This window comes from Culex pipiens, chromosome 1, assembly GCF_016801865.2.
Source record: "Culex pipiens pallens isolate TS chromosome 1, TS_CPP_V2, whole genome shotgun sequence".
NCBI lineage: Eukaryota > Metazoa > Arthropoda > Insecta > Diptera > Culicidae > Culex > Culex pipiens.
Genome location: NC_068937.1, coordinates 84,009,648 through 84,035,768, shown reverse-complemented (window position 1 = coordinate 84,035,768; position 26,121 = coordinate 84,009,648). Strand labels below are relative to the sequence as shown.

Genomic DNA, 26,121 nt, shown 5'->3' with positions numbered 1-26,121 from the left:
TGCATGGGCTTACAGATATAAGCTTAATTACATTGCTCATAACTGAAAACAGAATATTTTTTTCAGTGTGGTAGAAATCTGGATAGTAAATCATTTTACGTAAATGTTAAAACGAGTCAAATTGAAAAGCTGTCAAAGGCAAACTTATGGGAAATTGGACGAGCTTTCCGGTAAAAATATTTTCGAGACTGAAAAATCAAGTCTGTCATATAGAAAATGCCAAAAACCACCAAAAAAGCTGTTTTTTCAACATTTTTATTTCTAAAACCGCTGTAACTTCGCAAGTATTGGACTTAGGACAATGGTCAATATGGAGACTTTTATGTGAAATTGTCTGGGGAATCGATCCCTGCTATTGGTTTTTGAAAATTTTGACGTTTAGACCACTTTTCAAAAAAAACAGTTTTAGTAAATGATTTTTGTATTTTTGACAAAGAACTTTGTCCTAAGGGCTCTATTCTGGTGAGGTGTCAATCCAGAAAACCGAAAAATGTCGCGCGTTACGAAAATGTTGCATGCTTGGTACTGGGGAAGAGGTCTGCGACGCAACAAGGCACTGTTGCGTCACCATTTCGAGCCAATATAAACCCCGCTCGATCCGCCCAAGAAAATCATTCTATCGCTGGACGCCGAGAAGTGAACAACAACCTGGACCTGGAAGCAGATGGCCTGGAGGCCAAGAAGCAGTTGGCCGAAAAGCAGCTGGCCTGGAGCAAGGAGCAGCCCAAGCGGAGGCAGGCCAGCCGGAATATTCTGGCCACAAGACACGGAGTGGCCAGAACCCTCAGGGGTGTTCCGATGGAAGGCCATACGAGACTGGGCAATATGGGTATCAAACTTCTTGGATTTTGATACTGGTGATGAAAATGGCCATTTTGACAGTATTGGCCACAGCCAGGAGTGCCGGTGCCCTCAGGGAGGTTGTCCCGGGAGGACATTTACCGAACCATACGATTTTGGGCAATATGGGTATTAAACTTCTTGGTTTTTAGTACTCGTAAATAGAATGGCCATTTTGACAGTATTGGCCACAACCTGGAGTGGCCGGTGCCCTCAGGGAGGTTCTCCGGGGATGACATTTACCGAACCATAAGATTTTGGGCAATATGGGTTTCAATACTGGTAATGAAAATTTTCTCTATGAAAAGAAATGATTAAATAAATTGCGCAAATGGCGCGAAATGCAATTTTACAGTTTTAAAAGAATAACTCTTTCGGGAGATTTCGTGAGTCTTGAATAAGACTATTTGGTTTTTGGGTTTTTTTTTATGGTGTTGATCCGGAACGGTCCGTTGGCGACGGATTTCTGGCAGCCAATCAAATCCTCCACGAAAAGGGTCCTCTCCATCGGATTTCGTCCAAACGTGCCGGCCGTTTCGTCCTCGTCGATGTTGTTCGTCCAACTTGTCAATCGCAACTGAACCTCGACCCAGCGAGAGGGCGTCGGTCGCGCAATTTTCGTTTGCCATTGAGCGTGTGTGTGTGAGAGAGAGGGAGAACACATGGCGCTATAAATTTTGCTCTGCAAGAGCGGCACCCCAAAACAAAATGGCGTTCTGCTGCTCTTGAAGAAAATTTTCGCTGTGAAAAGAAATGATTAAATAAATTGCGCAAATGGCGCGAAATAGAATTTTTTAATTTGAAAAGAATAACTCTTTCGTGAGAATTCGTGAGTCTTTTTTTTTTTTTTTCATAAAATTATTTTTATTAGGTCCTTTTCGGTACTGGGACCTGGTTAGGACCGAGTCGGCTTTTGTAATTACATTTGACTTAATAATTACAGAGGATCTTGTGTGTAAATGTTAGTGGGAGGGGAGCCGATTACCCGCGGCCTACTCGGGGTTAGTAGGGAAGGGATTGATGTTAAAGACAAGGCGTAGGAAGGGAAGGGGGATTGTGTAGGGGTCTTGGTTGGCTCTTCTGGCCTTTGCGTTTTGTCCTCAGCCGCAACTCGGTGTCCAGCTGCTGGGGCGTTCTTGCTTTGCTTCCGGTGCAAACCAGAAACGACGGCTTTGTGTGAAGGCGAGTTATACTAACTGAAGGAAAACTAACTGAAGAAAAACTAAATGGATATTTTGGAATCTAAGAGGAACTGATAGATCGGATAGAGAACATCAAGGTCTAGTTGAGATAACGCGTCTCGCATCGGGATTTCTATTCGTGAGTCTTGAAAAAGACTATTTGGTTTTTGGGTTTTTTGGTGGTGTTGGTCCTCTCCTGGGGGTTTTGATCCGGAACTGTCACGTTGGCCACGGATTTCTGGTAGCCAATCAAATCCTCCGCGGAAATGGTCCTCTCTGTCGGGTTTCGTCCAAACGTGCCGGCCGTTTCGTCCTTTTTTTTTTTTTTTTTCATAAAATTATTTTTATTAGGTCCTTTCCGGTACTGGGACCTGGTTAGGACCGAGTCGGCTTTTGTAATTACATTTGACTTAATAATTACAGAGGATCTTGTGTGTAAATGTTAGTAGGAGGGGAGCCGATTACCCGCGGCCTACTCGGGGTTAGTAGGGAAGGGATTGATGTTAAAGACAAGGCGTAGGAAGGGAAGGGGGATTGTGTAGGGGTCTTGGTTGGCTCTTCTGGCCTTTGCGTTTTGTCCTCAGCCGCAACTCGGTGTCCAGCTGCTGGGGCGTTCTTGCTTTGCTTCCGGTGCAAACCAGAAACGACGGCTTTGTGTGAAGGCGAGTTATACTAACTGAAGGAAAACTAACTGAAGGAAAACTAACTGGAAGAAAACTAAATAGATATTTTGGAGTCTGAGAGGAACTGATAAATAGGATAGAGAACATCAAGGTCTAGTTGAGATAGTGCGTCTCGCATCGGGATTTCTGGTGGTCTTCCTCGGGCCCTGAGGGTATCTTTCAGCTTAATTCTGTGAGCCTGGTGATCTGGACACGCCCATACGAGATGGTCGATGTCCTGATAACCCTGCCCACAGTCGCATAAGTTCGTATCACTCATGTTGATACGGTAAAGATGAGCCTTGGACGAGTAATGGTTCGACATAAGGCGGGACATCGTTCTGATGAATCCACGCGTCAAGTCCATCCCCTTGAACCAGGCTTTTCTTTGCACCTTAGGTCGTATGGAATACATCCAACGTCCCTTGGTGTCGTCGTCCCATTGTTTTTGCCAATCCAAAAGCGCACGCTGCCTCGGAAAACCGTAACATTCTTGTAGGCTAATTGGCCTTTCAAAAATGTCTCCACTCTCAGCACCCTTCTTGGCGAGCAAGTCCGCTTTTTCATTACCCGGAATCGAGCAATGAGCGCGGACCCACACCACCGTGATGCTGAAGGACTGAGCCGCCAGGTTGTTTAAAGTCTTGCGTATTTCCGTGAGGAAAAACGTAGACTCCCTGGTCGGCTTCAGAGACCGGATAGCCTCAACAGAGCTAAAGCTATCGGTGAAGATGAAGTAGTGGTCAGGTGGCATGGTCTCGATGATTCGCAGTGCGCAGTAAACCGCGGCTAACTCTGCGACATAAACCGAACTCGGGTCCTTCAACTTAAAGAACAGCTGATAAGATTCATGATAAACACCGAAGCCCGTACAGCCGTCCAGCTTGGAGCCATCGGTGAAGAATCTGTTGTTTGGAGGAACATGGTTGTACTTTGATGCGAAGATCGACGGTACAACTCCCCGCAGAAGATGGTTTGGGATACCGCGAGTATCGGCTTTCATGGACGTGTCGAAGCCAATCAGGGTGCTGCTGGTTAACGGAGGCGTGCGCTGTGCCGTTGTGTTCGGGCTCCACTCCCACGATGACATAAAGTCATAATATAGAAGCATGCGCCGAGACTCAACGTGAAGGTTCAGCAACGTTTCAAAGTTGTCAATTACCAGTTTATTCCTGTAATCACACCGGATCAGGAACCGGTAAGACAGTTCGTAGTAACGAGTTCGCAGAGGCAACACTCCCGCCAAGACCTCGAGGGTCATGTTGTGAGTTGAATGCATGCATCCCAAGACAATGCGAAGACTTCGGTACTGTATCCGCTGGAGAACCAACAAGCGTGATTTTGCAGCTATTTGGAAGCAGAAACTGCCATATTCCAGCACCGAGAGTATCGTTGTCTTGTACAGTCGAAGCAGGTCAGAAGGATGAGCACCCCACCGGTTGCCAGAGACGCTGCGCAGAAAATTAGTTCTTTGCAGGCACTTTTGCTTCAGGTAGTTAATGTGCTTCCCCCATGTTCCCTTCTGATCAAAGATGGTACCCATGTACATGAAGTGGTCCGACTGCTCGATAGTCTTTCCCGAGAGAGAAAGATTGAGCTGCGGCGGTTCATGCTTCCCCGTAAAAACGACCAGTTCCGTCTTCTCCGGAGAGAATTCAATACCCTTTTCAACTGCCCAATGGGCCAAGTTGTTCAGGGTATCTTGCAAGGGTTCTAGCAGATCGACTTCCTTCTTGGCAGCGATTGAAACCACTGCGTCATCTGCGTACTGTATAAGGGTGCAGTCTCCGGTCAAGCAATCATCGATGTCGCTGACGTAGAAGTTATACATGGATGGGCTAAGGCGTGAGCCTTGTGCCAAACCCATGTAACTTATCCGGGTGATTGCCAGATCACCTTGCACAAAGTGCATGTGTTTTTCTGACAACAGGTTGATGAGGAAGTTGCACATCGTCGGATTGAGACCGCTCCGCCGCAGCTTTACTCCCAACACATCGATGGAGACTGAATCGAATGCACCCTTGATGTCTAGGAAGACAGAAGCCATTTGCTGTTTTTTACCACGGGCTATGTCGATTCCTGTGGCCAGCAAGGCTAGACAGTCACTTGTTCCCTTGCCTCTCCGGAAGCCATACTGCGTGTCTGACAGCAAGTGCTCTCGTTCCATCCATGGTTCGAGGCGGTCGAGGATCATCTTCTCCAGCAACTTGCGTAGACACGACAGCAAGCTGATTGGACGATACGAGTTGTGGTCGGACGCCGGCTTACCGGGCTTTTGAATGGCAACCACCCGGACCTGTCGCCATTCGTGTGGAATTACGTTCTGCTCCACGAGCGTGTTGAACAGATTCAACAGACGCTGCTTGGCGACGTCCGGAAGATTCTTCAGCAAGCTGAACTTGATCTTGTCCGGACCAGGAGCAGTGTTGTTGCCCGTCAATAGTGCTATGGAGAGCTCTACCATCGAGAAGGGAGGATTAGAATCGCTCCCATCAACAACGTCGAATGATGGTTGTGTCGGCACCGAGTCCGGGCACACCTTCTTGGCGAAATCCAATATCCACTTGTCCGATTTTTCCACACTCTCGTTCGGAACGGAACCTCTACGCATGGCCCTCGCAACGCGCCACAGAGTGCTCATGGACGTATCTGCTGGTAGTCCTTCAACGAACTCCCGCCAGTACATTCGCTTCTTCCGCTTCAGAGTATTACTGTACCTGCGATCAAGAGCTCTGTACTTTTGGAAGTTCGCTCGGATTCCACACTTGCAGAAGTCCACATAAGCTACAGACCTGGCCGCCGAGAGATCGGTACACTCCTTGTCCCACCAGGGAAGTGGAGGGCGCGTTCGGATGTACGGTCCCGGGACGGGTTTCGTCTGAGCTTGTATCGCACTGTCATAGATCAAATTAGCCAAAAACGCATATTCTTCAAGCGGTGCCAACCCTGCTCGCAACTCAACTCCAATGGAGACTGCCTCCGCGTACTGTTTCCAGTCGATATTTCGCGTCAGATCGTAAGGCATCTCCACCGTTGTCGATTGCTGTGGGCCATGGCTAACCAGAATAGCGATCGGCAAATGATCACTGCCACGAGGATCTTGAAGCACGTTCCAGTCACAAAGAACTGCCAGACTGTTGGAACAGAGCGACAAGTCGATGGCACTCGCCTTCGTACCGGACGAAGTTGGCGTTGGTGGTGTTGCAATCCGCGTAACTTGCTTGTCCCTGTTTAGGAGGGTCATCTGGAAGTCGTCGCACAGTTCATGAATCAGATATGCTTGAGGGTCTGTCTTGTGACTTCCCCACTCGGTGCTGTGAAGATTAAAGTCACCCAGAACCAGTCGCGGTGCCTGCAACAGCTCAAGCATACCCCACAACTTTTGTCGAGTTAACGACACCTGTGGAGGAACGTAGACGGACACGATGCAAATGTCCAGTCCTCTGATGCTGGCCTGTACTGCGACTGCTTCGATTCCTCCTAGCTTCGGGAGCGTGACCTTTCTAAAAGTGTGGCATATCCTGACCCCAATCAGTACGCCTCCACCTCTATTTGGCCCTGCCCTGCTCTCTGTGATGATGTTGTACCCCCGGAAAGCTGGCGTCTCATCTCCGATAAGAAACGTTTCGCTCAGCGCAAACACATCACAGTCCCGTTCGAATGCGAATTGTTGAAAATCGTTTAACTTGGGGGTTAAACTTCTACAATTCCATTGTAGAAAGGAGATGCCGTTTTTCGTTTTTGGTGTATTACCCATCAAAGGAAATGAACGACAAGAGGGGCATCGTGCTAGCAAGCTGTTTCCCGATGTGTCTAGCGAGAGGCTCAAACCGCTTTATGATTAAACGCGTCGGTTCACTCACAAAAGTGCACAGCCATTCCACGATTGTGGAAAAAGGAAGGACTCCTTTGAAGGCATCGGTGATCGGATTCGGTTGAGGAACCGGTTTCAGGGGGATCTTTGGCAGCTTGGGAACGGGCCTCAGCGGCTTGGGAACTGGCTTCGGTGTCGGCTTCGGAGCGGGCTTCGGAGCGGGCTTACCCGACGGACCGAAAGGAAAATCCTCCTCGAAGTTCAACGAGTCACTTTCCTTACCCTTGCCGCCAGCGGCTTTTTTGGACTTGGAAGCCTTGTTGCGCTTCGGGTTTGGCCCGGAAGAGTCACTTTCCTCGTCTCTCTGGAAGAGAACCTCCACATCGGATTCCTCGTCCTCCGAATCTTCATCCGCCAAAGGAGCGAAGCGATTGGAGTGGGTCACCTGACTAAGGATTTCCGCGAAGGACTTCTTGGAGCGTTCCCTCAAGGATCGCTTCATCTTGTCCTCGCGCTCCTTGTACTTTGGGCACTGCCGAGTTTTGTGCGGTTCCCCGCCACAAAGCAGGCATTTTTCAGCCTGCTTTTGGCATTCCACGTCCTTGTGGGGGCCGGCGCACTTTGAGCACTTGCTCTTGTTGCTGCAGTAGGTCTTGGTGTGTCCCAACTGCTGGCAGTTTTCGCAGCTCATCACTCGCGGAACGTACAATCGAACTGGAAGCCGAAGCTTGTACAGCTCAATGTAGTCCGGCAGAGCTGACCCTGCAAAAGTCACCCGGAACGAGGCAGAAGGAATGAACTTCTTCTGGCCACCCTCGGTGGTGACGTTGCCCAGTTGCCGGCACTCGAGTACCTCCACAGCTGGAAGTTTAGGGTTCTTGAAGCGTCCCACCGCCCTTGAGAGGTCGACAAGCGACAGACTGTCATCGGTCACCACGCCATCGATTTCGACTTTGTGGGCCGGAATCCAAACACGGTACTCAATGCTGAACCGCAGATCAGTTACGATCTGATTCGCTTGCACCGCGGAGTTCACGATCACGCGGAGCTTGCTCTTGTTCAGCTTGGTACATTCGACCACCCCAGGATAGTGCTTCTGCAAATCCTTGGTGATCTGTACAAAGTTTAACGGCTTCTGTTTGGGCCGGAAGAAGACCACCCATTCCGTTTGCGATCCCTCTTGATACTGACGAGGACGAGAAATCGGTTTTTGAGAATGAGGATTCAGGGGCGGAGGGGGATTTGGATCCGGATTCGGCACCGGTGTTTTAGGAGGAATTGGATCTGGATTGGGAGGAATCGGTTCTGGAGTCAAGGGAGGAATCGGGTCTGGAGTCAAGGGAGGAATCGGGTCTGGAGTCAAGGGAGGAATCGGTGGTTGAGGGGGAACCGGATTCGGATCTGATTTAGAACGCTTTCGCTTCGTCCTCTTAGACCCGTCCGAGGATCCCCCTTTACCGCCAGCATCCTTATCCTTCAGGAAGAGGTCCCTGTTGGTGGTGTTTGAAGGAACTCCCAAAACGGAGTCCGCCATTTCCACGTCCTCGTCACCCTCAAGGGTTGAATCGGAGTCGAATTCCTCATGGTCCGACTCGGTCGGATCCATGTTTGCGAAGAAACGCGATAAACTAAACGAAAATGAAAGTGATGAAACTAATCGCAAAAGTAAAAAAGGAGAAAGAAAAAAAAAACTAACCAAAAAAAAAAAAACTATGAGAAAAAAAAAAACTATGAGAAAAAAAAAAAAAAACTAAACGCTAACAAAAAACTCGCCTTTCGCACTCACCGCCGAACTGGCCGCACTGGCTGCCGCCCGCAGCGGGATGCGCGGGAAGCTCGTTTGCGCGCGCTTGTTGTTGTTGTTGTTGTGCTGCCTGCTGCCAGCCACGTAAACAACGGGGGTTGTCTCCGACCTGGCCTGGCCGAAAACTGGTCCGCCGACCGCAGTCGACTCTCCGGGGCCGATTCCACCGGTCAACGACCGTCTCTCGCCTCAGCTGCCTCCGCAGCCGCTGCTGCTGACTCCTCCTGCTGCTGCTGCTCGGATACGGGAACTCGTTCCTTCTCCGCCGCTGCACCGCCGCCGTGTCCACGACGACCAGATTGTGGCCTCTCTGACCACCGGAACGGGCTTGTCCGCTCGCACACGCCTCGGAATCGCCGTGAAAAACGCGCCAAACACACCGCGAAAAAAACACGACCACGCGCTGAGACTTCTGCCGGAGCAATGCCGTTTCGTCCTCGTCGATGTTGTTCGTCCAATTTGTCAATCGCAACTGAACCTCGACCCAGCGAGAGGGCGTCGGTCGCGCATTTTTCGTTTTCCATTGCGCGTGTGTGTGTGAGAGAGAGAGGGAGAACACATGGCGTGATGAATTTTGCTCTGCAAGAGCGTCACCTCAAAACAAAATGGCGGTCTGCTGCTTTTTTTTTTTTGTTCATAACTTATTTTTATTAGGTCCTTTTAGGTGCTGTGACCAGGTTAGGACCGAGGATCAAAAGTACAAAAAATAATAAAAGAAAAATAAAAAAAAACCGGAACTGATCTAGATTATCATTTTCTCGTGCCATGTGTCAGCAAGTGTGCGATCACGTCAATCTGTTCCTCGGGTGTCTTGCACTGCCTCAAGCGACCTCTGTATTCACTGTAAATGGACCACAGCTCCGACTCGCTGTACAGCTTCGGTTCGCCTTGATCCGCCTTCGGGGTTGCACCGGCGCCGGCGCCAGTATTATCTGGACTTCTTCCTGCGGGACGAGGATGTTTTTCTTCCGTCCCGACGGACGGCACCGCTCCAGGTAGCGGAGGAAAATCCGCCGCGTTGAACGCGGCTACAGCCGGAGTCTGCTTGTCCTTCTTCCATGCTGGCGGCTTCGGCTTGGACGCCTGCTGCCTCGACTGGATGAACTGCGCACGTTTGGGACAGCTGCGGTCCAGACCCTCGTGGGATCCAGAGCAGTTGACACACTTCTTGGCTTGCGTTTCTTCTGCTTTGCACTTTTCCGTGCTGTGGGCACCCCCACAGCTGCTGCACCTTGGCTTGAGATGGCAGTTACTGGTTCCGTGACCGAACTGCAAGCAGTTCTTGCACTGGGTCACGTGCGGTTCTTTGTTCCGGTAGGCCACCCACCGGACGACGACTGATCCCACTTTCTTTACCTTGCTACTCAACTCCTTCAAACTGGTGTGCCCCTTGGGGAAGAGCACGATGAAAGGCGTCTCATCGATGGCGGGAAGCTGCTGCTTCCGCCTGATGGCGTGTACTGCCAAGACGTCCAGCTGATGTTCCATCTTGAGCAGCTCCTTGACGTAATCCGGTTCCGCGTTCGGGAGACCTCGCATTACTACCCGGTGCGGTCTCGCACTGCGCTTTCCGTGCGTATAGAACTGCACCTTGTTCTTCTTCAGGTGAGCTTGCACCGTGTCGAAGTCGTCGCTCGAGAAGCACGTAATTTTGGTGCCGTACCGCGTCAGTTTGTGTTCCGGCTGGACATCACATGTCGACATCACCTTCGCAAGGCGGGCGAAACTCGTTTCTTTCACCACCAGCGGCGGCTGCTTCTTCTCCCCGGCCGACTTGCCGGGTGCTGGTACCACGGGGGTGGTTTTTTCTGCTGATGGGTTCGCATTGTTGTTGTTGTTGCTCTTCTCCGCTAGCGGGCTGAACTTGTTGTTGCTGAGCAGTTTCTCCACTTCCTGGCCATTGCCGTCGTTGATCTCCTCCTTAGCCTTCCTGCGCCGAACCTTGATCACGGGACGAAATTCGCCCCCGTCCTCTCCTCCTCCTTCGGAGTCTTCCACTTCCATGCCCGTCGCCGCCTGCGTTTTGGGTTGGAACCCGTCCGGTTTCTCCCACACACTTTTCTTCATGGCCGCGTTCCAGTAGAACGGCCTTCCATCCTCAGCCCTATGCTCCGTCCACTCACTCTCCGCCGTCGCGGCCGCCGCCATGGCCGTCGGCGAAAGTTAAAAAAAAAACACCGTCAAAACCGCGCTCAAAGGAAACACGTCTGCTCTGAGCAAGCTGTCAAACTGAACTCGGCGGTCTGCTGCTCTTGAAGAATATTTTCGCTGTGAAAAGAAATGATTAAATAAATTGCGCAAATGGTGCGAAATAGAATTTTGACAAAGAACTTTGCTCTAAGGGCTCTATCTGCGGTGTCAATCCAAAATTTTCGCGAAGCGGAAACGTTACGTGACGGTCTTCTTCTTCGCATTACTTTGAGAGCTATTCCCCGCCTTTTTGGAAGCCAACCAACATTCTTCACATTCTTCTTGGCATTCCTCTTTTCTTTAGGAAAGCTATGCTCCGCCATTTTGGGAGCTATTGCCGACACAAAAATTATAAATATTGGTTTAGCTACAAACTCAAGTTCAGAATATCTCTGGCTGTGGAAGAGGGCACATCGTAACTCCTGAGCCACGGCAGATAACGGAGGGAGTGAAAGAGAGATGCTTGATGCGCTGGCGACTCTCTACATTCAATGTCCTCTCTTCTCCCATTTTTCTCCAGTCAGCTCTTCATATATTTTTTTCATTTTCTTCGTGACGTTGTAGCCATCGCTAACGCACTATGGCTTCAATATCTTAAAGTGGCCTGGGTTTTAAGTAAAATTAGTTTAATTTGGACATCGTACTGGCCACATTGAGGAAGCAGTTTGGAGGACCATCCGGAGCAGCCAGTCAAGGATCGATCAGGAGAAGCAGTGGAGCGCATCAGCAAAATAATATGGTCCTTTTCAGAACCACCATTCTCACGAAAGAGTTGATCTTCATTTCTAATTGCTTGCTAGTTCGCTACTAGCAATGCTCATGGTGGGAGTCTGGACCCCTAAGAAATCCAGTCTTTTTTGGAAGCCGTGAGAGATTTATTTCTTTTGCGGCTGCAAGATAAAAAAAAATCTGGAGTTTAATTTGAAAAGGTCCAATAAACTTAATTTCCAATATTTGCTTTTAGGGTGTTTTGTAATACCCCTGACTCAAGGCGGTTTCAAAAACACCCAAAAAGCAAAAACTGGAAATTTAGTTTATTGGACCTATTCAAAAACAAAAAAAGGTGCAGGTGGTTATGTTCTACATGACCAATATGACAAAGAACTTTGTAAAAAACTCCTTAAAAAAATATTATTATTTTTATTTATTTTTTAAAATCATTGCCTATTTATTGATTCCTAAATAATTTAATCTAATTTAATGTTTTCAATCATTGGCACCTCGGTGGAAATAAATTGCCAAAACATGGTATGGCCACTCTAGGTTGTGGCCACCACTATCGAAATGGCCATTTTCATTACTAGTATTCATTATTCATACCATCAGATTGGGTAGTCAGATCTTCATAATTCAGGGCACCTATGTGCTTATAACTTTTGATAGGATTGTCAGATCTTCAATTTTTTGAACTCGATGAAAAGGTGTTCTAATTACCTATCCAACGACAGGTCGCATGATAGATCCGGACAACGTTTTCATCGAAATATATGAGATCCGGCCTCTAAAAAGTTCATAAATAACACTTAAGTGCGTATAACTTTTGATAGGGTCTTCAGATCTTCTTTCTTTTGACTTTATTGAAAAAAAAATGTATAACATGACGGGGTTTCTTACAAAAACCACCCTTTTTTACAATCTCCGAACTTTTGCTAAAATAGTTTTTTTAGCATAACTTTTGAAGTACTAAACTAAACTTTATAATTTTCAATAGCGACTTATGGGACCATAAGACGGATCGAATGAGACTAAAACGGTCCAAATCGGTTCAGCCTGTGCCGAGATAATCCAGTGCAAAATTTTTTGATCAACATCTCGCCACACACACAGACATTTGCTTAGAATTTGATTCTGAGTCGATATGTATACGTGAAGGTTGATCTAGGTGGTTAAATTAAGAATTTCGTTTTTCGAGTGATTTTATAGCCTTTCCTCAGTAATCTGAGGAAGGCAAAAAGATTTTATTTCGAGAGCTTTGTGCAAAGTTCTTTGTCATACTGGTCATGTGTAACATAACCACCTGCACCTTTTTTAGGAGAGACATACCATCCTGCATTTTTCGTCAGTCTTTTTGTAACATTTTAGGCTACTTCCTCAAAAATTTTGAACGAAAAAAAATCGTGACTTCACCTTAAAATTTAACTTTTAAGCATAAAAATTGAAAAATCCCATAGAAGTGGCGTGTATTTTTCTTTCAGTGTATTTTTTTCAGAAAGCCCGTCCAATTTCCTACAAGTTTGTCTTTGACCACTTTTTGGTACGATGCAACGGCTTCGAGATACAGTCATTTTTAAATTACAGAATACAAAAATATCTAAATATCTTACGCCCTTCTCAAATGTTATTTTCGAGTACAATTGGCTCCATATACACAAAAATGGCTTATATAGGCCTAGGATAACATGTCTAAAAAGTTTCATTGAAATCGGAGAGGGTCGGGTACAAAAGTACCAGAAAAATTCCTGATTTGAGATGGAATTGCTCTATATAAAAAGACATTGGTGTGTTCCTTCTATGGTTTTACTGCCACAGCAAAACGCAGAAAAATCATTTTTCAAATTTTTGGAGCCAATTAATTGGTCCAATAACAAAGGTTTATCGTTCATCCCTCCCAATTACGTCCCTGTTATTTGCCGTTCCAACAAATATTCAAAATATTTGCTGTATTCAGATAATGTAGCAAAAACGTTTCAGATATGTTGCAAACACTTCAAGCTTTCTTTTGTTTTGTGTTATGTTGTGGTAACATAATGGCAACAATAATTTCACATTTTTTTGGTAATGCAACAACCCAGCTCCTGCAAATTTGCTTTGTGCTAGAGCTGTCAAACAAAACAAATTGAAAAAGTCAACCACAAGGTGTATACAACCAGACATAGAAGTACAAAAATTGTCGTGTTTTAGACTAGTTTCTTTGTAGGTTTATGTTACTTTTATTCAAAATATAGAAAGTTATCATATATACATTGGTTGCTTCTGATTTACAAATGTAGCACGCGGTAATCAACCGATTTCAAACGTTGTTCCTCCAGTGCAGATCTCACAACGACAAAGTGCATCTGTCGGTTAGGTCGGCTTCGTTTCTTCTAGAAATTGTCGTCGCACAGCAGCTGCTTCTCTTTCCGGACGTTGTGCTGTCCTAACTTGTCCTGCTCCTGTTTTGGAACCGGTTCTTAATCTTCGGTTCCGGTATGCTCCGGAAACCTCTGTTTTTCTGCTGCTTGGTGATCTATCCGATGGGGAATGAATGGTCCATTCCGTCCTCGTCATTCCGAGCGTTTTTCAGTTTCTTCCTTGCATTGCGACCGCTGGGTTTTGAAACGGGCCGTACTGAAAGATTCCTTTCTGGAGGAAACGCAATACACAAACGAAACTTTCCAGTTGGAAAAATATTTTAAAAAAATCCGCGAACACTCAATCATTTTTCTTTTCAAGCTTCCGACTAAACTCTGCTTTCTTAAATATTGTTATATTTTTGTTGCGAAAACGTTGCAATAGCTATTATTTCAAGAGCATTTGTTTTCGAGTCTAAAACGATGCTTCACTGAGGAAACGTAGCTGAAACATAGTTGTGACATATTTGGCATCTAAATATAAGATTGTTGTAGCTTAGCTTTCTGATCCCTTGTTGCAACTTATTTTGAACTTAGTCAATTTGAGCATGTTGCGCATTGCTACTTGGGATATTTGCCCACCTTTGAAAAAAATATTTTTAAAAAGCTGAGAAAATTCTCTATATTTTGCTTTATTGAACTTTGTTGATACGACCTTTAGTTGCTGAGATATTGCCATGTAATGGTAAAAAAAAACAGGAAAATTGATGTTTTCTAAGTCTCACCCAAACAACCCACAATTTTCTAATGTCGATATCTCAGCAACTATATGTATGCTAAAAATAATTCTAAACGCAGGGAATGCATTTTAAATTGATTTCAGCTGATTGCAGTTCAATTTCTATTTAAATTTTGAAGTTTTTTAAAACAATATTTTTTCGCCCCCTGATTTTTTGGGGCAACTTTGCAGGGGGGGAGACAAAAACGTTAAATAAAATGTGTACAAGCCTAAACTAATTGATAAAATAGAGTGGAAAAGCGTTGAGAGATAAGAGAATCAAAATTCGCAATTCGCAATTTTCTGTGTAAGAACGGGCCTTGACCGATCTTATGCACTAAGTTCCCGACGAACACGCACTGCCCTTACATCTCACACTTGCTCTGAGTCAGTACGAGCAACACACTGAAACACGCTTTGAGTGTTCGTGCTAGGCATGCACACCTTCTTTTCCGGTTACGTATTTTAACTTGGCCGGGGGTGGTACATTACGTAGGGTTTGATGTAAGTAAAAGCGCCTAACCATTTATAGTGTGCCTATCAATTTTCATTAAAGCAAAAACTGTTATTTAGTTTGAATTCAAAAACTAGTTGTTATTTTACTGTGTATTGTTTTCTCCTGAAATATTTCCTAGTGTTGAGTCGTGTTTATATGTTGCTATTTCTTTTGTCGCGTTGTTTTGTTACAATTTTTGGGTCTTAAAGCATGTTATAAAAGTTTACCAAAAAGTACAATAGTAATATTTGTGTTAATCCTTTAACCATTCCATAAATTGAGTAAGGGCTCAAATCTCACTTGTTTGAAAAAAGGTGAAGATTGGGGCGGGATTCGAACTGACGACCTTTGGATTGTTTTGTTAGTCCAACTGCCTACCAGCGACTCCACCGAGACAGGACCCAGGGAGACGACTCCTACACCTGAACTGAGCTAGCGACCTAACCTTTAGGTTAGTCCGGGGCCAACATTTACTTCCCGTCCGACGGAAGGCGTGATCAGACAAATCTCGTCTCGAAAAATGCCACCGGGACCGTCTGCAATCACAAACTCTGACCGTCTACAATCACAAACTCTGACCCTCGTTGGTCAAAGGACCACCATAGGGGGATGGCGTCGCTATTTTCAGACCACGTTTTCCACTTTTTCTCATCGGAACCGACTACTTTATCGACTTCATTTTGCTGGGCCAGATAGGACGCCGTCTATTTTTAGACGTTGACTCAGCACTTTTGCACTTAAAAAAACAGATGGCAGCACGATGTAACGGTTGTAACGCCACGTCCCTATGCCCAGCCGTTTCCACAAGCCACCAGCTAGGTCATCTCTGTTGTTGTTGGACACTCGCAAGGAACCAGAGTTAAACCACGGACGAACGGACATGACACCACGAACAAATTTGGCCCAGTTTTGTGAGGCAATATTCAAATTTCAGCCGAATAAAAATACGTTGAAACCGCGATGAAACACTAGCGCCGCTTGTGTTCACGTTGGCGAACTATATTTGTTTTGAAATTATTACACGTTAGTCAAAGTTTTGGCATACTGCGGCGATTGAAAAATTTCTGTTTTTTTTTTATCCGCTACCAATACTTTTGCATTGCACGCTGTTCTTTTTGCGGCGAACGGTCGTTATACACATTTTATTGATGTCAACAATACTTTTTGAAGCGAATCCAAAGTGAATCATGAATTGGGTCCTAAAATGAAGCGTGTTGGGAGGCCAGTTCTCGAATTCCGTGTGCTAAGCGTCTTTCTGACGATCTGATTAGTTATATCACGGACGACCGTGGTTATATCTTTGCCATTTATAGCTGTTGAAAGCTGGAATCCTGGGACGTGGAAGAATGGCATCAAAATGTTGGTTTACTCCCGTTTACGACAGCGGAAAATGTTATGCCTAATCACGAGCTCAAAATAATGAAAAATTCTAATTGTCAGGAAAATTATAAATAAATTAAATAGCTGAACTTATTTACTAAATTTGTCGTGAACTTAGCACATCCTGCTTGCTATGGTCCCCTTGGAACGAGCTGTCAAGTAGGAACTTTTCTGTCAAAAAGGACCGCGAGGTTAATTTTTCAAAATTGATTTAAAAATCCATTTTAAACTCTTTGTGGTCGTACAAAGGGTCATTGTACTCAGAAAAATAACCCAAGTAACCAAACAGCACTAAAACAGGAAATTATTCAGCACTATAAGCGCATTTAGTGCAACGCATAACAGCTAAACAGTTTTCAAAATTGCACCAAAAGCGCTTTTACAACCGATTTGCAGCTGTTTTTGGACTTTATATTTCTGTTTTACAGCTGTTGGCGATCCAACCCTGCACAATTGTCATTAATGTCAAAAAAAATGAGAGGAGCAAAAATATTTTCTCTCTCTTCCTTTCTCCTCCACCTGTCTGTTCTATTTTGGTTTGTTTGTTACCACTTTACCGACGCTCAGCTGACCGGAGGGGAATCATTTTATTTGATTGATTTTGCTTTGTTGGGGATTTGATGCCAGATGATGGAAGTGTTCGTCGATGTTTACTGGTGGTTCCTGTGCCCGTATCGTCACGCCTGTTTGGGAAATGTTTTGTTGACGAGATTGAACAGCTTCAGATACTGTTACATTTTCTGAAAACCTCTTTCAAATTGTCTCCCTAGAAAGCCTGGTGGCAATTAATCTTCTAATTTCAGAGAAAAACGTGCGTAACTCTTAGTTTGACTTAAGTACTTTTATTGATATTATTTAATCATTTGTTCATCGAAATTTCCTACACCTGAACCTTCAGCCGGAGCACCGCAAGCCCATCAAGTCTGCACTCCAACGTTCAATTCCGGTCAAGTCTGCAGCAGCTGCAGCCTTGAAATTGAAAATTCACCTGCCAATTGCTGATGGTCCGGAACGGCCGCTGTTTTCCACGTTGGAGGGCAAATACATTGTTTGATGCATCCTGAAATATATTTGTTTATTAATAGATGATTCTTAAGTAATAATCTTGTGCTATACTCACGAAAGTTAAAAGTAAACAGACTTCAGCAGTAATTTACCCGAATCCAAATTTCCATCACCATGATTATTTTGGTTTTGTTGATCTAGGAGTGAGCGAGAGTTTTTTACCGTTTTGTTTTTCTTTCTCAGTCGCACTCTTTCACTCTCACGTGTTGCCAGTTTTTTGACAATTTACAACAGTGTTGCTAGTGGCAGCTGGTAATCAGCTCTAAAACGGCTGTTATCGATGCAGTTATTTTAGAGCTGATTTGCTTTAATCTTTGCCGTTTTACAGCTGATTAGCTGGTGAATGCTATTTTGCATCTGATTTATGATTTCTAGTAATTCTGGATGGTTACTTGGGAAGCTTTATCGCTGTAAACAATAATATCAGAAATCTAAGCTTCATTTTAGGACCCAATTCATGATTCACTTTGGCGTCATCCATAAAGTATGTCACGCAGAAAAACGGACAAAATTAACCCCCCCTCCCCCCTATGTCACACTTTTGGTACGTTCGTTTGATGGCTAGTTCCACACTGAGTGCCGCACTCAGAGCTGTCAAAGTGTTTGTTTGAAGAAACTCGCGCTAGTTCCGCACGAGTTTCGCCGCCATCTTGGAACTGAAACTCTAGTGCCGCACTCGATATTTTTTCAGTTTCATGCGAGTTCCACGCACACTGACAAATGACATTCGATTGAACCAAAACTGGCACCGACGAGTGCTGCACCCAGTGCCGCACCGGATCTTCAAACGAACGTACCATTTGTCACACAAGGTTGAACCCCCCCTCAAAAAGTACGTCACATTTTGCCAGACCCCCCCCCCCTTGTTTTCGATGGGATTTTTTATAGTTTTTTTATATCTTTAAACTCTCATAATTTTGGTATTTTTGGCAATTTTAATATGAAAAAAATAAGTTAAATTATTCTGATTATTCATTTTTTAGAATAAACATTGCTATATAAGAAAAGGGTTTTCACAGCTTTGTATGTAATTAGTTCAAACCATTTATAGCAGTTTTCTTATGACCACCCTGCTTTCAAAGCATTTATTTTTATCAAGCAAGAATTTACAAAATATTGAAGTTCCAGCTGAAAAAAAATGTGACTATATATTAAATTATAATGTGATACCGTCATCAGGGGAGACATTGGGTCGGGGTGGGTGATTTTGGGTCATACAAAAATGCAGAAATTTGTATGACCCAATCTCGTACGTACTTTATACTTTATGGATTTTTTTTTTTTTATTCTCAGCTTATTTTTATTAGGTCCGTTTAGGTGCTATGACCAGGTTAGGACCGAGGAACGGTTCAAAATAATTTAGAGTACATTACAAAAATAAGTTCATTTTCCTCCATATTTGCCAAGCATGTAGCTAACAAGTCTTAATTGGTCTACGCGGGTCTTGCAGGTCTGGAACCTGGCGCTGTATTCGTTGAAAATGTGCCACAGCTCAGTTGAACTGTAGAGCACCTCCTCTCGTTCCGCCGTAGGGGTGGCACCGGCGCCGGCGCCGGTATTTTCTTGACTGCTTCCTGCGGGTCGAGGGCGATCCTTAGATTTTACGTCCGAAACTGCGCCCGGCAGCGGAGGGAACTCCGCCGGCGTGAACGCTGGAACTGCTGGACTCTGCTTCTCCGCCTTCTTTGCCGGCGGTTTTGGTTGCGACGCCTGCTGGCGCCTCCGGATAAAGTCCGCTCGCTTGGGGCAGCTGCGGTCCGTGGCTTCGTGGGCTCCAGAGCAGTTGGCACACCGCTTCGGCTCAGCTTCTTGGATTTTGCACTCGTCCGTCTTGTGGGGTCCCCCACAGCTGTTGCATCTGTCCTTGAGGTGACAGTTCTTGGTTCCGTGCCCCAGAAGCAGGCAATTCTTACACTGGGTCACTCTGGGTTGTTTGTTCCGGTAGGCCTCCCACCGGATGATCGTGCTTGCTATGATTTTCATTGGAGAAAGCTTCTTCAGCGTAGTGTATCCCTTGGGGAAGACGATGATGTACGGAATTTCGTCCGCGGTGGTTTGCTCCTTCCGCTTGATGGCATGCACCTCCAAAACGTCCAGTTTGAGATCCCTTTTCAGCAGCTTCTTTACTTGTTCCGGATCCACATCCGGGAGACCACGTAGAACGACCCGCTGCGATCGTTCGCTTCGTCGTTGGTAGGTGTAGAATTCCACTTTATGTTTCTTGAAGTGCACTTGCAACTTGTCGAAGTCTTCGACAGAGAAGCTGGTTACCTTGGTGCCAAACCGAGTAATCTTGAAAATTGGCTCGAAATCGTATAGACACAGCGACGTTATCTTCACAAGCCTGTAAAAGGCCGTGGAGTTCTTTACCACCAACGGTGGTTGCTTTTGTTTACCGGGCGGTGGAACCGCCGGGGCGTCGCCTCCTCCCGCTGGGCTGGCATTGTTGTTGTTTTCCGCTAACGGGCTGAACTTGTTGTTGTTGAGCACATTCTGCTCCACTTCTCCTTCTCCGACGACAGCTCCGGTGATCTCAGGGGACTTCTTCCGCTTCCGATTTCCGGGGATGAGTTGGAAATCATCCGTCTCGGAGGTCTCTTCCACCTCCATCCGTCAAACAACTCGAGGCACAACGATGCCGTTAGCGCGCACGTCACAAACGTCTACTCTCTCGAAGCTGTCGAAGCCAAGTGAGACTTTATGGATGACGCCTTTGGATTCGCTTCAAAAAGTATTGTTGACATCAATAAAATGTGTATAACTACCGTTCGCCGCAAAAAGAACAGCGCGCAATGCAAAAGTATTGGTAGCGGATAAAAAAACAGAAATTTTTCAATTGCCGCAGTATGCCAAAGCTTTGACTGAACGTGTAATAATTTCAAAACAAATATAGTTCGCCAACGTGAACACAAGCGGCGCTATTTGAACGTGAACACAAGCGGCGCTTTTTGGTTTTGAATTTTGCCTCACAAAACTGGGCCAAATTTGTTCGTGGTGTCATGTCCGTCCGTCGTCCGTGCTATAGAGAAACATGGTCAATAAATCTGCCGCCGAGTTATGATTTTTTGAAAAATAGTGATTTTTGGAAAAAATAAAAATTTCATGCAAAAACAAATTTGACGTTATTTTTATATGTCAAATTGAATTTCCAATCGAAAAGTACTTCACACTGGACGTAATATTCAATGATTGGCCCCTTTTAAAATGTTAGTCTTGATTTAAACATTTTCAAAATATTTTTTTCGAAAGGATCGGAAAACTTTACGAATGTTTCATGTTTTAACATTGGAAATCGGACCATTAGTTGCTGAGATATCGACAATAGAAAATGGTGGGCTGTTTTGGTGAGACTTAGAAAACTTCAATTTTCGTGTTTCTTTTTGTTTAAGCCGCTGTATCTCAGCAACCAGAGGTCCAATCTTCAATGTCTCTTAGAAAATTTTATAGCAAGTTTTTAGAAATGGTCACTCACCATGTTTCTCTTTGGCTCAAAAGTTGCGGGTGTTTGTCCCCTAAAACATACTGGGAAATTGAGTTTTTGTGAAAAAAAAAAGTTGATTAAATAATCTGCATTTTTTTCCGTGTACCTATTTTTTCTCAATAGTCCTCAACACCTACAACTTTGCCGAAGACACCAAATTGATCAGAAAATTCATTCAAAAGATATTCGAATATTTACGTACCATTTTTGTAAGGACAGCTGCCAAAATTGTATGGAGACTTGTATGGGTGAACCAATGGACAATTATATGAACGAACTAATGATGCAAAATGGCTCCTTTCGGCATACAGAAGGCACTAAAAAAGTTTCAGCCGGATTAAAAAATACAAAAATGTAAATCAAAAAACATACCGATTCCGTAGAGAACACCGCTCATATATCTTCGACATGCTGTAGATACGGTCGATGAATCAAATCCATGCTTTTAGTTGCTGCTTTTGACTAATTATGCAACTTTTTGCTTTAGTTAAAGGATACTTCAAAGAACATTTTGCCGGAAACTGATTTTAATGTAGGAGAGGTGCAACGCATGAAATAGTAGGTGTCTGTTCGGACTTCCGTTCTACGTATAATTGTCCTGTTTTGTGATTCTGACTTAAATTGTTCGGACTGTTAAATAGGTATTCGGTGCCCTTTCCCAGTGGCATACCTTCACTCTTAGAAGACCCGGGAGGCGAAGCAAGTGGTCAACACAAAGATTTGTATTTTCCAAACAGACTAAAACGTCACTTCTCATGTTTTCAAACATTTGAGGCAACTATGCGTAGATCATCCAAGCGAATATTCTCCATGGACTGCAGTTGAACTGAATGAGATACTCGAGGCTTTCGTAGAAAATAATGGTTTGAAGACATGCTCAAATTGTTTTCAATTGTTGAGTTTTTCCCCTTTTTATTATTTCTTGCATTACTGATACTGATGGAAACTTGACGAGACTGATTCGCCTAGCAGCAAATAACTCCGAGCCACCCGGATGATGCAACTAGTTAGACCACTGCGTAATGAGTTGTGAAGAGAGACACGGTGAAATGGGAGAGATTCAACTGGGACCACAATAATAAGACTACTTACATCTCTGTTGTTGTTGTTGTTGTTGTTCTTTTTCTATTGGTTGAATTTGAAGTGTTGTTGTTCCAGTATTATATGTTGTTGTTTTACTTTTTGCGATCGGCCTTTTTCTAGTTAAACGTTCCTATTACCCCTGTCCTTGCGCGCGCCACCGATTCCCGGTCACTATTTGGCATTCACTGTCGCCGCCGCCTGTTGTGGCACATTCGAGTTTGCTGTTGCTTGATCATTTACGTGTTTTTCAACCTGTTAAAAAATTAAAGAATGTTTCTCTTATAAAGCAAGAAATATGTGGAGAAAAAAAAACATACAATCTTCTTCACGTAGGTGAGCTGCCTAGAGTCGGGAGATCCGTTCACGTTATCAACTTTGTAGGGGGGTGAAATGGTCACGTCTTGGAACACGACAATGTTCGGTCCATTCCACGACACCTGCAAAAGACAAAAATAGAGGGGCTAAATCGAACCCTTCAACACGATCGTGACTCAAACCCGTACCTGGTTAATCGTTCTAGCGATGGCCAGAAACAGATTCTGCCCCTCCTGGCTAACTCCGGCGGCTAGTGCGGACACTTGTCGCTTCTTTTGCTCAACCTGGTTCCGGACCCGTGTGCTGAGCTGAAATTTAAGGCGCGGACGTTAACCGGGAGTGTTCCGGAACTTAAAATGACCAAATCACTTACGCGCTGCAAGTTCAACGACTGTGGCGGATCGGGTATGGAGTTCACTTCCTGGACGACCTGAACATCGCTGCAGAGCGCCAGGTTCACAATGTAAACGTCGTTCAATTTTGAAGTGTTACTGGCGGATGAACATTCTAGCGCGGAAGATCTTGGTTAAGGAGAATTACGCAAAATATTGCTGAAAAAAAAGTTAACTTCAACCCCTGAAAAAAAAACAATATATCAACAATCCAGTCCATTGTTGTGATGTCAAAGAAGAGGAGATTCCACGATCCCGCCGCGGGGTCAACCCGATTTTTATTTTTTTGGTTGTTGTTGCAAAAGGATACTCAGGATGAGCATTTTGGTCTGCTGGTCAAACGCCAGCACCTCGCCCTCGATGTTCTGGTTGTAGCAGGTCGTGCAGGCCACGGTGCTCCCGATCGAGAAACAGTCCTGAACCAAACCAGCCATTTTAACTACTCGCGGAACCTCGGAACTCGACGACGGCAGCAAACTTTTTTTTCGCGAATCTCTTCTGACACAACGAACGAGCGACGACGACGACGACGTTTGCTGGAGGAGCTGTCAAAGTACCGAACGCACCACCATCACAAAAAAGCGACAAGATTTGAAAGTGAGCAAGGTAGAGTGAATTTTGCAATGACGTCACAATCACGACTACTGGGCACATGCAGACATGCCTGCAGGCAAATTTGCATAAAATTTACCTATTTTGACATTATTACTGCCACGCAGAAAAATGTTTTGTAGAATCAGCCTGTACGAGGTTTGATTCAACAAAATATTTTGTTGAATATAATCAACAAAATTATTGCACTGAATCAACTCTCGCATTTTGTTGTTTCAAATGGGGATGTTTTGTTGTATCAAACAAGTATCAAAGTTATTTTTTTGTTGAATCTACCCTCATTTTTGTTGATCAAAATGTGTGAAATTCTGCCGTGCATGTGCGTTCCAGAAATCCTGGTAAGTGCTGTCGTTAGCCACCTCGTGGTCACCTGCCCAGTGCGAAGCCTAACTTCTATCCCGTGACCAGCTCTGCATCCACCGCCACGCTCGTCACAGACGGCCCGAACTACCGGGGACCAGCTACCGTTTCGATCCGGCCGCAACGCCCACGCCGCCGAAGTCCAGCGCTCGCCAAACCGCGCTCGGCAGCGGAACTGTACGGCCATGCCGTAACAGGACAGCAGCAACCGTCACCGCAGCGTCCTTGAACTAACCGCCATCGCGATCAGCATCCGCCATCGCGATCGCCAACCGCCATCAACCTAACCTGGAAGGTTAGGAAACCACGTGAGTGAAGAAGGTTAACCCGAGGGGCGCGACAATAGTAAAAAATTAAATAATTTAATTAATTAACTGTAATTATTAATTAATTAACGCAAAATTAGCGATTGTTTACGATCAAAACAACGTTATCTCTTTTTAAACCACATTGGTTTGCCCGAGTGTTTGACGTTGCGCGCGTGTGTTGTTTTTGTTTTTGCTAGGAACATTTTTGTTCCCTTTTTGCTTCTCAGCCGAATGGACGTGTGCTTCCTGGTATAAGCGAAGAAGCAAGTCCCGGGGAGTGTGACGTCGACGACCTTCGAAGCAGCGCCGTCGCCCAGACTAATCTCAGAAATAGATTGAAAATGTTTGTCCCGTAATCACCGAACCACACACACACACATCCAGGATGCCCGAGGGTGACATGCCGACGTGCTGGTCGGAGACGGCGGCACCGGCAAGACGACCTTCGTCGAGCGCCACATGACCGGCGAGTTTGAGAAAAGTACGTCGTGGCTTGCTTGTACCGGGACGTGATACGGTTCAACGTCTGGGACATGGCCGGCCAGGAGAAGTTCGGCGTTGTGCGCGACGGATACTACACCGGGATCTGGTGCGAGTATGCCGAAACATCCCGATGGTGCTATGTGGGAACAAAGTCGACATTAAGGACCGAAAAGTGAAAGCCAAAGGGATCGTGTTCCACCGGAAGAAGAACCTGAACTATGACATCTCCGCCAAGTCCAACTACAACTTCGAGAAGCCCTTCCTGTGGCTGGCCCGCAAGCTGGTCGGCGACCCAAACCTGGAGCTTGTCGCGATGACCGTCCTCCTGCTCCCAGAGGTCAAGATGGACAAGAACTGGCAGCAGCAGCTCGAGAAGAATCTGCAGGAGGCTCAGGCCACGACACTGCCAGAGGGGACCGTTCCACTCCCCTTTCCCCTCTCAATATACATCCACATACAACCAACCAACTAGCTGGAGAAGCATCTAAGCGGTGCTGGTGAACCAAAAAAAAGAAGCTGGCCTTTCCGGAAGACCCATTGAAGAGGGACAGTTGAGTTCGTGAGTCGCTGTAGCTGGCTGGTAAGCAGCGTATCGAGGCGATCGAGACACATCAGGCTGGTGATCGATTGCAAACGGGTCAACCTGTCCCGCGATCGGCTTAAAGAGTGCTATCTAGTGACGACCTGGACCTGCAACGACGCGGCGTACGAGGTTACCAAATGCCAACATGACATCAGCTGGCCTCAATTAGGTTTATTTGAGGAATACGACGTTGAAGTAATAAAGATTGGTGAACTGGTGAAAATTATGTTTTTAATTTTGTATTCTCCCTGCCCGCAGATTTTGATAATAAATATTTCTGTTAATCATGTTTGGTTTCTTGCCGGCACTCCCCAAGCAGCTGATAACGTGGCCAAACTTCCAGCTGAGGGTAGTTTCCGCCGATTTCGTCTCTACCGTTGCCACTTGCCACCATCCCCATCTGCGACGTCCTTCGGTTCCGTGATGACCACCAGTGGATCAGCAACAGATGACAAAGTGAAATGATATCTATTTGCAAGATCTGGAAAGCGGAAGTCTGCTTTTTCAATTTGTAGATTTAGAAATAAATTTTCCTTTTGATATAATCTGGCTACTTCGCCGATCAGAGGCCGTCTGCCAGAAGCGATTTCCGTCTCTAGAAGTATTTGTCGATGGTCACTAGTTGCCAGCAGTTGAGTTTCGAAAGTTAACCAAGATGTGACAATGAATTGAAAGTTTCCGTAACTTCCCAGGGAAATTTTGAGAGCAAAAATTCAATAATTTATTTGATTACATTAGATTAATCAGTTAACCGGTTGTGCCCTAATCATTTTTCATTCGTTGAACTCGACGCGCTGCTCTGTCACACCTCCCAGCACAAGCGGATGATAGCGATGATGTCGTCGATCTCGTTAATTGATGAAAAATAAAAATGAGTATTGTCAAATTAAGCATGAAATTTTACACACAAGCAGTTGTTCATTAACTGATGTTATGTTTATGTGCCGGGATGGCCAGGTCAAATACCTTTCCAATGAATAGTTTTTCGTGTCGAACCGATAGAGGAAGTTGCTACCGAACAGACCGACCATGCGGCACACCTGGGGCAGGGGCAGGTTTCACTTGCGGAAGGTGAACTCGTTTACGTGCGACATCATAATCAGCGCTGCACGTAGAACAATCAAGCACGCTCTATCTTTGGTGTTCGAACTGGAGAACTTCGGTGAAATCGGTTGCTGAAGGAATCTGCATCTGCATCGATCCCAACCGCTTTTGCTAGAAATCGTGTCACCTATGAAGAACAA

The 26,121-nt window shown here is 45.4% G+C and overlaps 2 protein-coding genes and 1 pseudogene across 2 annotated transcripts in view; 1 reads left to right on the top strand and 2 right to left on the bottom strand.

Annotated features, from left to right (window-relative positions):
- Positions 1–26,121, bottom strand: part of LOC120424935 (uncharacterized) — a 211,274-nt gene that overhangs the window by 64,885 nt on the left and 120,268 nt on the right. The window lies entirely within an intron of this gene.
- On the bottom strand, positions 21,921–23,776 carry LOC120428953 (LSM12 homolog A-like). The gene is made up of 6 exons (XM_039594092.2): positions 23,514–23,776; positions 22,842–23,076; positions 22,513–22,646; positions 22,328–22,447; positions 22,142–22,261; positions 21,921–22,076 (listed from the first exon to the last, which is right to left on the bottom strand). The coding sequence occupies exons 1-6, from the start codon at positions 23,688–23,690 to the stop codon at positions 21,996–21,998; spliced, it is 867 nt and encodes a 288-aa protein (XP_039450026.1). The 5' UTR covers positions 23,691–23,776; the 3' UTR covers positions 21,921–21,995.
- On the top strand, positions 24,197–25,800 carry LOC120428954 (GTP-binding nuclear protein Ran-like; annotated as a pseudogene).

Coding starts and splice junctions, on each gene's coding strand:
- LOC120428953 (XM_039594092.2), bottom strand. CDS start 23,690: ATGGCCGTACAGTTCCGCTGCCGAGCGCGGTTTGGCGAGCGCTGGACT. Junction 23,077..23,513: donor TTAGGCTTCGCACTGGGCAG/GTGACCACGAGG, acceptor GTACTTTGACAG/CTCCTCCAGCAAACGTCGTC. Junction 22,448..22,512: donor AGTCGTTGAACTTGCAGCGC/GTAAGTGATTTG, acceptor CTTAAATTTCAG/CTCAGCACACGGGTCCGGAA.